Source organism: Podarcis vaucheri, assembly GCF_965113315.1.
Source record: "Podarcis vaucheri genome assembly, chromosome: 7".
In the NCBI taxonomy this organism is placed as follows: Eukaryota; Metazoa; Chordata; class Lepidosauria; order Squamata; family Lacertidae; genus Podarcis; species Podarcis vaucheri.
This window is the reverse complement of record NC_138765.1, coordinates 47391726-47408101: the sequence shown is the minus strand read 5'-3', so window position 1 is coordinate 47408101 and position 16376 is coordinate 47391726. Positions and strand designations below refer to the sequence as shown.

Below are 16376 nucleotides of genomic sequence, written 5' to 3'. Positions count from 1 at the left end.
ATTCCTTCTCTTTCTCATCCTTATTCACCTTAGCTGGAGCACAGGTGGAAAAGAGCACAGGTGTAGCTTAGTGGCTAAATAATGTGGAGATTTTCAGAAGTCATTTTTTGCTCCACCATGCTCCATTGAAGGCCTCAGAAATGCTTCAGGCTTCCTTGGGCCGAAACATGCTTCTCTTATAAACACTATCTGGGTTGATACTGGGGGTGTGGGACCATTTTCAATCTAAGAGCTGCATTTCTTCGTGGACAACCATTCAAGGGCTGCATTCCAGTAGTGAGTGAGGTCAGAGGCTAAAGGGGGCAGAGAAACAGATGTGACCCTTACTGCTGTACAATTGCCTAAACCACTGAGCCCTTGAGCTTGCCGATTGGAAGGTCGGCAGTTCGAATCCACATGACGGGGTGAGCTCCCGTTGCTCTGTCCCAGCTTCTGCCAACCTAGCAGTTCAAAAGCACAACAGTGCGAGTAAATAAGTAGGCACTGCTGTGGCAGGAAAGTAAACAGTGTTTCTGTGCGTTCTGGATTCCGTCATGGTGTTCCGTTGTGCCAGAAGTGGTTTAGTCATGCTGGCCACATGACGCCAGAAGTTGTCTGTGGACAAACGCTGGCTGCCTCGGACTGAAGCAAGATGAGCACCACACCCTATAGTCACTTTTGACTGGATTTAACCATCCAGCAGTCTTTTACCTTATCTTTACCTTACAATTGCCTACATTTTACCTTTGCCTAAGTCAGAAGTTTCTGTATGTACACACATGCACACACACACACACATATGCAGACATATTGTATATCTATAACCTCCCCAGAGGTAATCACGGTACAAGCTCCTATTTTAACCAGGCAAAAGCACTCATGAAAGGGGCAGAGTGGAACCAGTAAGGGATGTGGCATGGGGAAATGGGTGTGGTCTTAGAGAGTCCTCATAGCCACATAGAGAGGTCTGAAGTGCCACAGTGCCATAGTCACCAGCTACCTCATGCCATAGCATTTACATATTTGTCATTTGATTTTAATTTCAAAATAAAAATAGCACACACACACACACACACACAGAGAGAGAGAGAGAGAGAGAGAGAGAGAGCTCAGAACGGATTTTGAATTTGTTGTTCAGAGAACTAGGTTGACAAATGCTCTGGGCTAGTATCATTTTGCCAGCTGAATTTGAAATGGCTAAAATGATACAGGATGCGTGATTGGCAAATTGTGAATATGCTGATTTACAGCCACCTATTCATAGGTACAAAAGCTTAGTAATTTCTGAGTCGACAGAGAAGCGAGTGCTTGTCATGTTTACTAAAAATGGCAAAGTTCCATTAGAGCGAGATTCGTGTCTGAAAAAAATCAACACAATTTTTGAAAGTAAGAATATATATTTAAGCTTCCAGAGACTTCCTGAAAGAGTTCGGTGATTTCTATTTGTGCTCTTTGTATTTGCATTGCAGATTTCAGCGTCTGTGTCATTTTCTCTCCATCTCTTTGTTCCTTTCTATGGGACATTGTAATGCAAATTTACATATCTTTCCAAAGCCTGACAAATTTGCAACTTTGAAATTTTAATCATTGTGAAGCATCAGTAGGTTAGACTTTGAACCCACACGTGTAGATGCTCTTGAACTTTTACAGATATGATTCCTGGGTGATCATAAAGTTGGTGATTTAAGATCTTTTTTTTTAAAAAACAACAACCTCATTTTATATAGTTTGGATTTTTGGGGTCAGGAGGACTTACCTGCCAGTTTTGCTTTTTTAATTTTTATTGAGTCTTTTCATACTGCATTGAAATAAAAAACAAACCAATCTAAACAAACATTAAAATATAGAAAAGAGACAGAAAAATACAAAGTCCCATCTCACAAATAGAGAGGTCTCTCACAAAATCTTCTCTATTTGGCCCTTGACTATTCCCAGGTACACACCCTTTTTGCCCAGGCCATATCCCTCAACAGTCTTGCTCTGTGCCCTCCTTGAGTGTAATTTGCTTGGATGAAATGTGACCCTGAACTTTGATACTGACTCTTGCTTAAACCTCAAGGTTAAAGAGGGATGTGTGAGAAGTAACATTCATTGTACAGCACACCTTTGCCTCTAGCCCCACTCATTACTGGCATGTGGGCTCCAGAGGTTGGCCTTGCCCCCGTGACATCAGCACACTGTGTGTGTGTGTGCAACATCAGCGCCACCCATGGTGTGTGCTAGTGATGCCAGCACACTGTAGGATAGGCACGCATGCCACAGTCATGCCATGGGGTGTGTTGACATCAAGTACACACGCCACAGGGCGTGCAGACACTCTGTAGTGTGCGTGCATGACACAGAGCATGTCCTGTGGCTTTGCGCATGGCTGCCATACAACTTTGAGGGGCCCAGCCCCTTCATTTAAAATAGGGGAGGTTGTCCCCTCCCCTACTTGGTGCCCCTGCCTAGAAGTGAATGAGGTCCCTGAGCTGAAAAAGTTTCTAATCCTTAGTTAGATTGAACAATACGTCTCATTTCCAATTGAGCTTTCTCAATTGGAAAGTGAGCTTTATCTGACCACAACACTTTAGGTCTTCATTTTAAATGTCTAGGATGGATGTTTCTTTTATTCTGGATGTGTGGGGGTTTTTTTTGTATTTGGAATGGTTGATGCTATTCTATTCACTTATTTTGTCATGGAATACTCAAGAGAGTATGTTACTATGAGAAGTGGCCTATCAATATTTCAAATCAAGTTGTGTTTGTGTCCTTTTGAATGCTTTTGGTAAAGGCCATAGTTCAGTGGTAGAGCACATATTTGCCATGTAGAAAGACCCAGAATCAGTCACCAACGTCTCTTGGTATAGCTGCGAAAAAACCTCATCTGAAATATTGGAGAGCCATTGCCAGTCAATGTAGACGTTACTATGCTAGATTGTCCAATGATTTGACTCATATAAACGTCCTGTGTCCCTGCGCATCTAAACTGAATGACTGTAACTCAGCAGGAGACACTGAGCTTCCCATTTTTGCCCTCTGTAAACATTGCTTGTGTGGAATTAAACCAGAAGCAAAATCAAAGACAGATTGTAGGGAACATAGGTTTTACATGAACAAATCAGCCAAAATTTAAGGGAAAGCTGTTTGAATTCTAGGCTTGCAAATGTTCACATACTTCATGTGCGTCTCTCTCTATAGTAGAGAATAAAGGCACATGGCAGCTAGCTACTGAAAAACTTGCTTGATGGTTACCAGGTGCAAATTTTCTCATAAATTCAGCTTAACCCAGGGTTAGCCAACATCGTCCCCTCCACCAGTGTTCTTGGACTGCAACTCCCATCCAACCCAGTCAGCAGAACTATTAGCCAGAATGATGGGAGATGTAGTGTGATATCTAGAGGAGACCACACTGGCTATCCTTGGATTAATCTGTATGGCAATATTGCTATTTTCTCTTACGATTATACCTAAATTTTTCTCAGCACTGTCTCTCCACACCCTCCAATTCTGCATAGCTCCCCCCCTCCTTTGCAAATATCAAAATATATAAGCTTGCATACTTTTTTCTTTGCTCCTTATCTCCAACAAGCAGAATACTGATTAGGTGTGTGATTAATATGCAATCCAGGCCATTGGCAGTAACATTATTATTTTTGGCTAAGCAGAATAGTGACTGCACTCATGGCAAGATAGTGTATGTATGTGTTTATTTGTGTGTGCTTAGTTTTATATTTTATAAAGCAGAAAAGGAACCACAAATGGGGGGGGGGGGAATACAGAGACATCAATACATGCCCAGGACATTTATAGCCCAGTTCAAAGGAAGCAGAAAGAGATTGCATTATAACTCAGTGATTAGGTTTTAAATGCATAACACTTCCATCCTTTTGCTAGTTCTTGCTGCTGTGGTCATTAGTGAAAGGCATTTGTCTTTGTCATTCTTAACAGCCGCTGGACTTTGAGACGAAAAGATCCTATACTCTGAAGGTAGAAGCAAGCAATGTGCATATTGATCCACGTTTCATCAGTGTGGGACCCTTCAAGGATACTGCAACAGTGAAAATTGTCATAGAGGATGCTGATGAACCTCCAATTTTTTCATCACCAAGTTACCTACTAGAAGTACATGAGAATGCTGCTATTAACTCTGTGATTGGCCAGGTGACTGCCCATGATCCTGATGTGTCTTCAAGCTCTATAAGGTACTGCTGCTTTAATGCCTCTTGTCTTTAGCTGAAATGAAACCTAGTGTACAAAGATAAGAGACACGTCTGTTGCACAATCCATTTTTACCCCTGGTAATTCCCTCTTTTGCCTTGGGCCCCACCCCCTAATGGCATGTAGCCCCTGGAAGGTGGTCCTTGGGCTCAAAACATTCCCCATCTCCGTCATACTTGGAGGTCAATTTTGGAGCCCTTTCTCTGGCTGTGATGCCACCCAGCAGGTTAGGAATATAGGGAATTCCTAATAGTGTGTCATCTATGGAACAACCTCCCCAAGGAGGGCCTGCATGACAACTAGTCATATGACTTTACTGCTCCAGGATAAGCCTTTTAAAAATACCTTGAAATGTGTATCAGTATTAGTAGCAGTTTTCATTCCTCCCTCCCTTGATTTCTGAACTTGGCTGCTTCTGCCTTCTTTTGTTAAACTGAACAGCAGTTTTAATATGGCTTTGACATGATGGCTTCTATTTATTTTTTTAATTCTTAATTGTAAGCTAACCTGAGAGTCATAACATCAGACAAAGAAGGAAAGAAAAGAAAGCACAATGGAATCAGTGCTGTTTCCACATTTGGGAGAGCAGCCTTGCTGTCTGTCTGGCTCCCTTCAATCACCACAACCAGCCAGAGGGATAGAGGAGCCAGGTTAGGTAGATGGAAGATTGATGAAAACCAAGTGCCAATATTTCTGTTAGTGGAAACCCTTTCTAGTAAAGCAAAGTCACCAATGGATACATCCCTAGGCATTTGTACATATGATTCTCACTATACCAATTCACCACCAGGGGCCTCTAGCTGGGAGTAGGGAGTCATACCTCTTCTGGTGGGATTTTGTACTCATTTAATTGGTTCATATATTCATTTGCGCTCTCCATAGAAATATGATGCATCTTGCATTATGTCTTGCATTGCTTGATCTCATCAGCTCAATTTATGACTCTCCTCCTCTCTCTCTTGCACTCCCTCCCCCTACTGCCATGCATATATATCAACCTAGTTAGCTGCACATTTCAGGCACCTGATGAAGTAGGATCTGGCCCATGAGTGTGTTAGTCTTTAAGGTGCCTGGGGTGTTTTTTATTTGAAAAATAAACATCCAAGTGATTAGAAATATGAGAGAAAATCCATCAGCCTTAGGCATTTCCTAATTTTTAATTGCAGTTGGAAAATGCTAAGCTTCTCTCTGCCTCATGAGTACAGTTCCTTCACCAAAATTCTTTGAAGCTGCCATCTGTGCAACAGGATTATGCAATGCTGTTGGTGATCAGATAATAAGAAAGTGATTATGTCAAATGAAGGGGCAGAAAATCTTGACTAGTGATAGAAAATAGTTCTCATTGGATCAATATATGTCTCTGACTGATGCAAACTTCCTAAGTTCTGCAGAATTTGTCAGTAGGTAAGCTATTCTATGGTACTATTTGACATGTAGTTTTTTGTTTTGTTTTTTAAAAGAAAATCTTAGATACTCAAAATTTAAATCCTTGACCTGTCTTATAATTTTTGAAGTCAAGTGCCCATGTGGATTACAGGTGATATGCACACTGATTCAGCTATTCTGACTTTCCTAAACCCACACGCCTTTTTAATAAGAGGAACACCAACAGAAAAAAGCACTGACTGGCCTCTTAAGTTAAATAGATAAATCAAGTGGAAAGGGATAGGCTTCCCCAAACTTGGGTCCCCAGATGTTATTGCCCTACAAGTTCCATCAGCCCCAACCAACACTGTCAATTGTCAGGGAAGAAGGAAGTTGGGAATTGTCAACATATGGGGACCCAATATTGGGAATGACTGCTCTCAGTGCTCCCCCCCCCTTAAGGGAAAAAACAATGCCACTACTCAACTCACTACTCAAGTTGTTACAGTAAGTGCCACACTTTTAACATTTGAATGTGCTGGTACTGTTAATCCTTGAATACCCCCAGAAAAAAGCACTGACTGCTTTAGGTTGCCTCAGAATTCACCCAAAGTAAAACTGGAAACAAATTTAGAGGTTTCTGGATAGGTGAAATAGGCAACAAATTCTAAAGCATGGGTAGGCAAACTAAGGCCTGGGGGCTGGATTCGGCCCAATCGCCTTCTAAATCTGGCCCACAGATGGTCCGGGAATCAATGTGTTTTTACATGAGTAGAATGTGTCCTTTTATTTAAAATGCACCTCTGGGTTATTTGTGGGGCATAGGAATTCGTTCATTCCCCCCCCCCTTCAAAATATAGTCTGGCCCCCCACAAGGTCTGAGGGACAATGGACCGGCCCCCTGCTGAAAAAGTTTGCTGACCCCTGTTCTATAGGAAGCAAATAACTAATCTGCATAAGACTTTTTTCAGGTCACACCATGCATTCCTAGGTTACTATTGTGTAACACAGCACTTTGAATGTTTATTTAGAAATAAGTTCCACTGGGCAGAATGGGGCTTACTACCAGGCAACTGTCCAGGTTTTGCCTAAAGTGACTTTTTAAAAACAAATGTATTGATCAAGAAAAATGCTCGCGGAATCAAGTGTGGTGAAATGACCAGATTTATACCTGGGGAACTAGGGTTCAAATCCTTGCTCAACCTAGAAGCTCATTTGGTGAACTTGGGCCAATCATTAACTCTCAGCCTAACCTAATCACATGGAGAAGGGGAGATCCATGTGACCACTTTAAGCTCATTAGAGGAAAGGCAAGATAGAAATGCAATGATAAATAAAAATAAAATAAATGCAAGTTTCCTGCTTTATCATGGCAGGGGACTATGAGATATTTCTGACCAATGAGAATTCAATTAATTAAGTTAATTCAGTTACTAGTGGAAGGTATCTTATTTGTTACTTTTGTAAAATTGATTAATAACTAAATCAGGAAGTCTGCTTGCATTACATATTGGGAGGGTTTCAGAGACTTAATCAGTCCTTTGCACTTACATTATCCAGCGACTCATTATGCAAGTTGTCTCTTATGGTGAAATTCCCTGTACAGCAGCTACTATGGAGAGGATATTTAGTGTTAACTCCCTGATGAGAGGACGATTCACTGCTTTCTCTGATTCTCGTGCAATAGAACTACATTCAGAGCAAAACCAAAGAAATATACTTTGTTCTAGGACATGTGCAGAATCATGCTGCTCATTAGCAAGTATTCCAAAGTCCGTTTTGGGGATCCTGTTTGGCTAATTTAATTGCTATACAATCCTATTTCAATGTTGTTATTTTACAATAACTGGGTTATTTTCTAACAGATGTCAAGAAGTGAGGCAGAATGAGGATGCTATAACTGGGTAAAAGAGCTGAAGAACTAGGTTCAGGAAAGCATAGGGAAAGTTGCCAGGGGGCCGTCAAACAGACTGTAGGTATCATACCAAAAGGAGATTCAGGGAAGGTTAGGGTAAGGCAGGGATGAGGAACCTCAGGTCCAGTGGCCAAATATGGTCATCCAATCCTCTTTGTCTGACTCTTGGGACAGTCCCCATGCCACGCCCAACAACACCCCCTCTCCCCTGATCCATCCCTCCCCTGGCCCTGATTCATCTCCTCCTTGAATGGTGTTGCCTGACTGAAATGTGTCCTTGAACTCTGATAATCCCTTTTGCTCGCACGGCTGGAGGATAGTGAAGGGTATGTGAGCGTGTGCAAAATTAGCCTACTGTACATCGGTAAAATTGATACTCATTGTTCTGCCCACTCTTGCCTCTGGACAATCTCACTAGGGACAAGTGGCCCTGGAAGGTTGTCCAGAAGGGAATGAGATCAAGGATATCCATCTCTAGCATTTCATCTTCTTCTTTTCCTCTTCTTGATAATATATGAATGCAATTTCTTTGCTCATTAATTGATGGAGAATGGTGGGGTTTTGGAGAGGAGAGGGCGGCACAGGAAATTATTTTGGCACTGAAATATATTGGAATGTGCAAACATCAAATTTCTCAAACATCATAAAGTGTTATTTTCTGACCAAAGAGCTCATTCCAAAGGTATTAAATTTGAATGAGTTTCTCCCTCTGTACTTCCTCTGCATCTTTTGTTCTACCTATGAAACCAGAATCTATCAGGTCTTGAGTGAAATCCTTTCTCCTTTAACACCTTTCTTCCCACTGAATGCAAAGAAAAAACGTGTGTTTCTGCACGCACGCACGCACGCACACACACATACACACCCCTCAAGGATATTTCATCTCTAGCAAAAGCAAATCATTTTCTTAATTCATAGCATGCCCTAAAATTGTGTGTGTGTGTGTGTGTGTGTGTGTACACCCACCCACCCACCCACCCAGATATGCCTTCCTGACATGCAGCTGTTTATCTCAGTCACCTAGTAACATGCCCTCTCTGCTTGGCATTGCTGAGATACAGTGATTTATGGCATCAATATTATGAATCACATCTCAGCAGGGGAAAGCAAAAAAGGTGGCTGTGTGGGTTTTGCAAAGCCAAATGCTGTTGTAAAGCGTTCATTTTCATTGGTGCAAAACAGAAAGTCTTTCATGGAAGCAACTACGGGCATAGGGAAGGAACACTGCATTTGAATCTGCATTGGCATCTTAAGGTAAAGAAATGTATGATCACACCACCAATTTTCTCCCACACTCAGCCCCGAAAGCTAACAGCAAAGTCCCAATAAACTGTGGCGTTACTAAGGCAGTTTTGAAGGTTATTATTTACCTAGATACTCTCTTTCCGCTCCCCCCCAGTTTTCCTTACAGAAATGTACTTTTATGTATTGCTTACTTGTGTGACAGTGTGCCCTCATTAAAAAGAGCTATAATATCATTATAAAGACAAGGTAGCTACAAACATTGTGCATGATATATATTAACTTAAAGTCAGGAGGGGGCTTTGCTTCCTTGGAAACTTGTAAACCTGTTTCAGTTGTGTTGAGAAATTGTTATACTCTTTAATGCATTTTGATTTTGTAAATAGCTTGTTGAAAGTCAATACGGAAACATGCACAAATCCCCTGTTTTTTCTCTCCCTATAGCTACAGAGATTGTAAATAGAATTACATCAAGGGAGGCATTTATTTATTTGGCTAAATAAAATCAATACATAGTACGACTTTTGCTTGCACCTATGAATCAAGATTCGCAACTTCTTTTTCTTCTTCTTTTTCAAAAAGTGGAATTATTGCATATCCAGTGTACAATTTAACATATATATGCATGCTTCAATATCCCAGCAGTGGATTGGTATATAACAGATGAGTTGAAAATCTGGCTAGTGAACAAGCCTGATTCTATTTCTCTGATAAATTTGTCTTAGTTAATGTGTATTTTGTACACATCATTTTTTTAAATGATTCTTTAGCAACCATATTTTCATTCCTACCACTTTACATTTCTTTCCACCACCTCCTTCTTTACATCTGTCTGTCCCCCTTTTCCCAAAGCATTCACTGCAATATACTTGGGGATGTCCTGTGAGGTTAGGCTAAGAGATGGTGAGCTTGGAAAGTTCATTTAAAAAGAACATGTCCAAAAAAGAACTAATTGCATTTCACACCCATCCATTTACAAAACAAACTAATTCAGTTCTCGATTCGATTCAAGTTCAGCCAAGCAGCAATTTTGCTATAAGCTGCTGTGCTGAAGGGAAACATGCTTTATAAGACTTTAAAAGCAAACAGAGATACAGAGGGAAATAGGGTTTTACACAACAGGAGAGGTTTGAATAAAGCAGAGATGGAAAGAAACTGAGAGGGGAAAGTGCTGATTTTAAACAATGACAGAGGTTTCAGTAGAGTGAGCAGGGGGCTGGACGGGGAGAGTGGCAGTTTAAAAAAGGTTTGAGCACAGTGAGAAGGGAGTTGGGAAACAAATTCTGTGCTTGCTCTTTGGTGTTAGCTTCTACAGTGGTGTCCCGCAAGACGAATGCCTTGCAAGACGGAAAACTCGCTAGACGAAAGAGTTTTCCGTTTTTTGAGTCGTTCCGCAAGACGAATTTCCCTATGGGCTTGCTTTGCAAGACGAAACGTCTTGCGAGTTCTTGCGAGTTTGTTTCCTTTTTCTTAAAGCCGCTAAGCCGCTAATAGCCGCTAAGCTGCTAAGCCGCTAATAGCCGCTAAGCCGCTAATAGCCGTGCTTCGCAAGACGAAAAAAACGCAAGACGAACGGAACGGATTAATTTCGTCTTGCGAGGCACCACTGTATTCTGTATCCATTGCTGCTAATTCTCCTTGTTAAAACTGGTTTTAACAGCAACACAATAACCCCTTAGTGTCCCTGCCTATTCAAACCTCTGACATTGTTTGAGTACAGTGAGAAGGGAGGAGCACTGAAAAAATTAAGACTGCTTTAAACTTCTCCCTCTTCCATTCTTCAGCTGCCTCATTTGTGAGATATAAAGGATGCAGAGCCCTTAAATAGCCCATAGTACCTTCTCACAATCATGTATTTCACTTCTGGTACCATGTACAGTCATACCTTGGGTTACAGACGCTTCAGGTTGCGTGTTCTTCGGTTGAGCACCGCGCCAAACCTGGAAGTACCGGAACAGATTACTTCAGTGCTAAATTGCGCTTTGTGAATGCACAGAAGCACCAAATCACAACCCATGCATGCGCGGACACGGCACTGTGTGTTGCAAACACTGCAGGTTGTGAACGTGCCTCCTGCATGGATCACGTTCGCAACCTGAGCATCCACTGTATTGTCTTCAATACAAAGTTCTAGATTTAGTGTAGTAATTTAGAAGAGAGAGTTTATTAACAAGCAAACACCCATATATGTATGACATTCATCAAATTGACTTAATATTCTCTAACTGAGCAAGCTAACTGACAGTCTGAAGAAAAAGAGGGGATGGTGGCCTCGTAATTGAGCAAAATGTGAAAAGGGTGTTTATTAGCTGCAGGGTGTGGGAGGAGGAAGATGCAGGAGGTTTCCATGTGGGTGGTTTGTTTGTAACAATGGTTGTACAAAAGGAGGAGGAGGAGGATGCATGAACATGGGGGTGAATGTGAAAATGGGTGCAAAGCAGGGCTGCAGAATAGAAGAGAAATGGCTTTATAAAAGGGTTTGGGAAGGTAAAAAATAAACTTAGTAGTTGCACAGGGTTCTTCTTCTTTGGCGATCACTCGTAGCCAAGTAAGATTGTCTTCTATAAACACGGTTTTAACAATGAGTCCATAAGTGACTGTGGAGACCAATTCTGGATCCACACGTCCTTCCACAGTGGGGACATTGCTTTCTGGGCAGGTAAAGGGCTAGGGACTTAATGTGGGAGGGATGGCAGATGAGTTTGCATACTGTGTAAGGAGGGGTACAACTCCCAGTCAATGTATATTTTTTCTCAAAAGATGTACAGTGGTACCTCGGGGTAAGTACTTCGTTCCGGAGGCCCGTACATAACCTGAAACTGTTCTTAACCTGAAGCACCACTTTAGCTAATGGGGCCTCCTGCTGCTGCTGTGCTGCCAGAGCACGATTTCTGTTCTCATCCTGAAGCAAAGTTCTTAACCTGAAGCACTATTTCTGGGTTAGCAGAATCTGTAACCTGAAGCGTATGTAACCTGAAGCGTATGTAACCTGAGGTACCACTGTATTCTCAAAATATGGAACATTCAGAAAGGGTGAAAATGTATTTTTGTTTGTTTTTTATTTATTAAGTTTATTTCCAATTCACTTGCCAGTTTCTCTGCGATGTACAGATCAGGTTGCTCTCTGTGGCAGAGTATCTGTTTTTCATGCAGAAGGACCCAGATTCAATCCCTGGTGTCTCCAGGTAGGGCTGAAACCCTGCCTGAAACCCTGGAAAGCCTCTGTCAGTCAGAAAAGGCAATAGTGTACTAGGTGAAGCAATGGTCTGGTTTAGCATAAGGCGCCTTCCTGTGTTCATAGCAGATTTATCTGAGTTGCTCAAGCATCGTCATCACCATCTCACTTCTCAATATGACATAATATATCTAACCCAGTTTGATGCTTCCTAGTAATTCATCCCTGCATGCTGAGGCAGAAAGCTGAAGAGATGCAAAATAGTTGTGGTGTGATGTTGTGCAATGCCATGCTTTGGAACAACAGTCATTATAGTCCCTTATATAAATTCACCACTAGGATTTAGTGAAGCCCCTCAAAGCTGTGACTGCTGTACCATATCAGTACTTTCAATCTCACTCTCTTTCTCTCATTGTGCGTGACCCACCAGAAATTGTAAGGCTTAATTTTCCAGTTTGGTTTCTTTTACAAGTAATGCATTAATAAAACAACTATATGAAAATGGACCAACATAAAAGCTTTCCTGGAGATCTTGCAGGGAGTTCTAAATCACCATTTTGTTTAATGCACTGTTGGAACAATTTACTGCAGCTCTTTCTTGTTAGTCAAGCTGGCTTCTGTGTTAAAGCTGCATAATGTACCTGCACATTCTCATTTGCAAGCTCTGCTTAGCTGTCAGATCAAAGTTGTTTTGTTAGAAACCAATGATGTCAATCCATAAAGCAGCCAATCTTTCTGGTTTTTTGGAAGCGTTTTACCAGTAAAGGGTTGTTAACCAGCTATTGTCCACAGAGTTATGCTGAAACATAAGCAGGTGACGTATTCACTTAATTAATCAGAAGTGGTGTTTGTTGGGATAAGAACATTAGTTGCATCTTGTAAAAACAGGAGCCCTGCCTGCTTAATGTATTGACAGAATTATCAGCAGTTGCTATGAAATACAGCACAGGTTGTCCAATAAATGTGATGGATCATCTAATTAACTCTTGATTCGCAGTAGCTTTTAAAAGATGCTACCTACTGATCCCGATGACAGCTTCTAACCTTCGTCCTGAGAGGATGCAGCTAATTACTCCTTGGGCTATAATTCTGTTTCTTGATTCTCAGCCCATCATTTTTTGTCTTATAAATTATAACACGATTGAGCTCCACAAATCCACTGGGGCTATATAGCTGCTCTTTGCGATGGATTGCTTAGATTTTGTTACAATGCATTTAGGCCACACAAATGTCTTTTAAGTAAATTTCAAGGATGTCCATTTTGTAGGTTTTCCATTGATCGAAACACTGACCTTGAGAGGCAGTTCAACATTAATACGCAGGATGGAAGGATAACACTCGCAACTCCACTGGACAGAGAAACCAGCACATGGCACAACATAACCATTGTGGCAACCGAAGACAGTAAGTGATTGCCCCTTAGTACTTGGGTTTGTTTGTTTTACTTATATTGGCTTATGATGAATGTTTAATTAAAAAGCCTTCATGTGCCACTTGGCAAGGACAACTGTCTACTGTGCCTCCTATGCTTGCATTATTGTATATATTATATATGTAAATGTAGATAGATGTAGTTTGCAGCCCTTACTTGATGCTGCATGGGTATTCCTTAAAAATATTGCATTTTGAGATTTCCAATGCTATTCCATTTCTTGCTGACTGAGATTTGTTTTGGTGGTGTAGGTATCCAGAGCTAGATGTTTCATGGCCTCCTGTGCAGTGATGCCCTGATATGTGAAATGCAGCAGGGGTGAGAAACCTCTGGCCTACGTTGGTCCATTAGGGTTTCCAATATAACCCAGAAGCCATTTCCCCCCTCCCCCAGCCACCTGCCGCTGTTATATGCATATCAGGCGTGAGGCAGGAAGAGACATGGATGACAATACACAATCACAAGCCTCAAAGTGTGCTGCTGATATTGCATGGGCCAGGAAAAACAGGCAAAGACACGGGCACTTTAAAGTCCCAGCTTCAGGACGTCAAAGCACCCAATCAGCTGGTGTCATTGTGACATCAGCTAACTAGCGGGTTTCCCATGATCATACCCATGAGGCTATGATCAGATAAGGATGTGGCCTCTGCAGCCAAAAGATTTTCCCATTACTGCCTTACAGGTGTGACTGGCACTGAAGTTGATATCATGTTGGCACTAGCTTAAAAGTTATTTATTTACCCACACATTTTAAGTTTTGTAATTTGATTAGAGTTTAGCCAGCTCTTTTGTTTTTAGATGCTTTGGGGGGCAATTGATGGTGTATTTAAGTACGCATTGTTGTCTGTTTTATGATTTGGTTGTTTTGATTTCCTGTTCAGTATTCCATCCTGATATCTATGTTGATGAAGAGCAGGTTATAAATATTTTAAATAAATAAAGATACACATTTCACTTATTTCCCTTGTGAATAAATGAGCATTTTGTGCATGGATGATTTTACCCATCCCCATCTCAGATACAATACAGAACTTAACAGTCTGCAGGAGACATATTGCCAGGAATCCTTCTCTTGGTAGATGCTGAGTTCTTGGCTTCTTCTTTTCTTTTTTTGTTTGAAGAAAGCATTGCAGCCCTTGCTTTTCTGCCTGTTGTTCACATGTTTTGCCAAGCCAACACATGGATTATGTGGATCAAGAAATAGTGCTGGCAAAGCGTTATAGGTAGTCATGACACCAAATTCCACCATTTTTGTTTGGGAATATGAGTTATGCATGTCAGGAATGCTGGCAATTCCAAGTAGTGATGACACCAGCTTCTCAAATTCCTGGTTTAGGGATAGGATTCTCAGTGACTGCTAACACTCAGTTGAAATATGAGGCAAGCACTATGGCCTGAGAATTCATGTCCTCACTTCATGTCTCCATACACCTGCTTTCAAAACATGTATCCCAACTTCCCAGCATCTGCTTGAGCAGTCTGGTGTTGCATAGAAGGACCTGGCATACCGCTACAGCTGTGAGCGAGACATCAAATAGGGTGGAGGGAGAAGCAGATAAAGTATACCCCTCTCTTCCTTTCTCCTTTTCACAGCCCCGAATAGAGCAGCAGCAAGAGGAAGATGAGTGGAGGGAAGGGATTGAGGGGCAGGCAGTAGGGCAGTTGTAAGGAAAGGAGCTGCGAGACTCATAAGGGCAGCTGGAGGAAACAACTGGTCCTTGTCATGCTCTTAATGGTGTCATCAAGACATGATGGGGTCCAGCTGATTTGTAATTCGACTTGGGGATAAACTAATGCATTTTCACAAGTCTGGAGAAAAATATTTCAGCTTTATCAACCCACTTAATGAGTCCTATTGAGAGTTTGCTCTACTGCAAATTGTAGAATACCGATGAACAAAGAATGTGAAATATCATCCTTATAGTTTACTATTGGTTCAACAGCCATTCACAAAACGAGAGGAATTTAGAAGGTTGTCCCAAAACACCTGCACTGAAAAACATCTAGATCAGATAGTTGTTGTATTTGGATTCTGCTTGTGGGCTTCCCATAGGCATCTGGTTAGCCAGTGTAAGAACAGAATGCATGACCACATGGGCCTTTGAGCTGACCCAGTAGAGCTTTTCTGTTGTTCTTATCTAACCCAAAGAAAAACATATGAACAAAAAATGCAAACAAACAAACAAAGAAAGAAACCCTGTTCCATGTCACTTAGCTAATCCCCAGGCATCTTATTGAGATATGCTATACTTGCAACTGATTTTTCCTCATTAATTGCCATATTAAATCCTATTAATTCAGATTTTACTGTGAAATCAGAGAATGCTGTGTTTTCTCTAGACCAGGCTTCCTCAACCTCGGCCTTCCAGATGTTTTTGGCCTACAATTCCATGATCCCTAGCTAGCAGGACCAGCGGTCAGGGATGATGGGAATTGTAGTCTCAAAACATCTGGAGGGCCGAGGTTGAGGAAGCCTGCTCTAGACATTCCATGTAAAGATGAGTTTTGGTTTGATATAGGGAGAGCTATATCATCATCATAATACAAAATTGTTGTATAATGTCCAATACAGTACATCCTTCTATTCCAATTGAAGACTGTCAGTCAATACTGTTGCATGCCACCCCTATCTCTGAGCTGTTGTGAAATTTGAGGAGTTATGCTGATTCTGTTATTCTTTGTAGAAATGAGGCACAGCAGAGACTGTATTCTTTATATGGTTTATTTGCACATATATACAACCTAAGATATGCTTGAGGGGTTCACATCCTTTTGTAAAGTCTAAAATCAGAGCAGCAGTAGCCAATGTGGTGGTCTTGGGATGTTGTTGGAGTACAACTTAGGAACATAGGAAGCTGCTTTAGGAAGTCAGGTCATAGCACAGTAGATTCTACATTGACTGGCAGAGGTTGCCCAAGGTTCCAGGCAGGTATTTATTCCCAGCCTTCAGTCCCAGTTGGGGACTGAACCTGAGACCTTCTGTATACAAGACAAATGCTCTACCACTGAGCTACGATTCTTCCTTTTTCCTAGTCAAAAACAACTGGAGATAACACAGTGCCCAGCCT

The 16376-nt window shown here is 41.5% G+C and overlaps 1 protein-coding gene and 1 long non-coding RNA gene across 8 annotated transcripts in view; both read left to right on the top strand.

Annotated features, from left to right (window-relative positions):
- The window catches only part of LOC309537523, a 940942-nt gene that overhangs the window by 811733 nt on the left and 112833 nt on the right, over positions 1 to 16376 (top strand). The gene's annotated exons all lie outside the window — the stretch shown is intronic.
- The window catches only part of CDH8 (cadherin 8), a 250914-nt gene that overhangs the window by 168231 nt on the left and 66307 nt on the right, over positions 1 to 16376 (top strand). For all 7 annotated transcript variants that reach the window (XM_082232293.1, XM_082232294.1, XM_082232296.1 and 4 more), the window contains 2 exons: positions 3910 to 4163; positions 13144 to 13280. In XM_082232293.1, coding sequence (XP_082088419.1) covers positions 3910 to 4163; positions 13144 to 13280 — 391 coding nt within the window. The remainder of the gene's footprint in view (positions 1 to 3909; positions 4164 to 13143; positions 13281 to 16376) is intronic.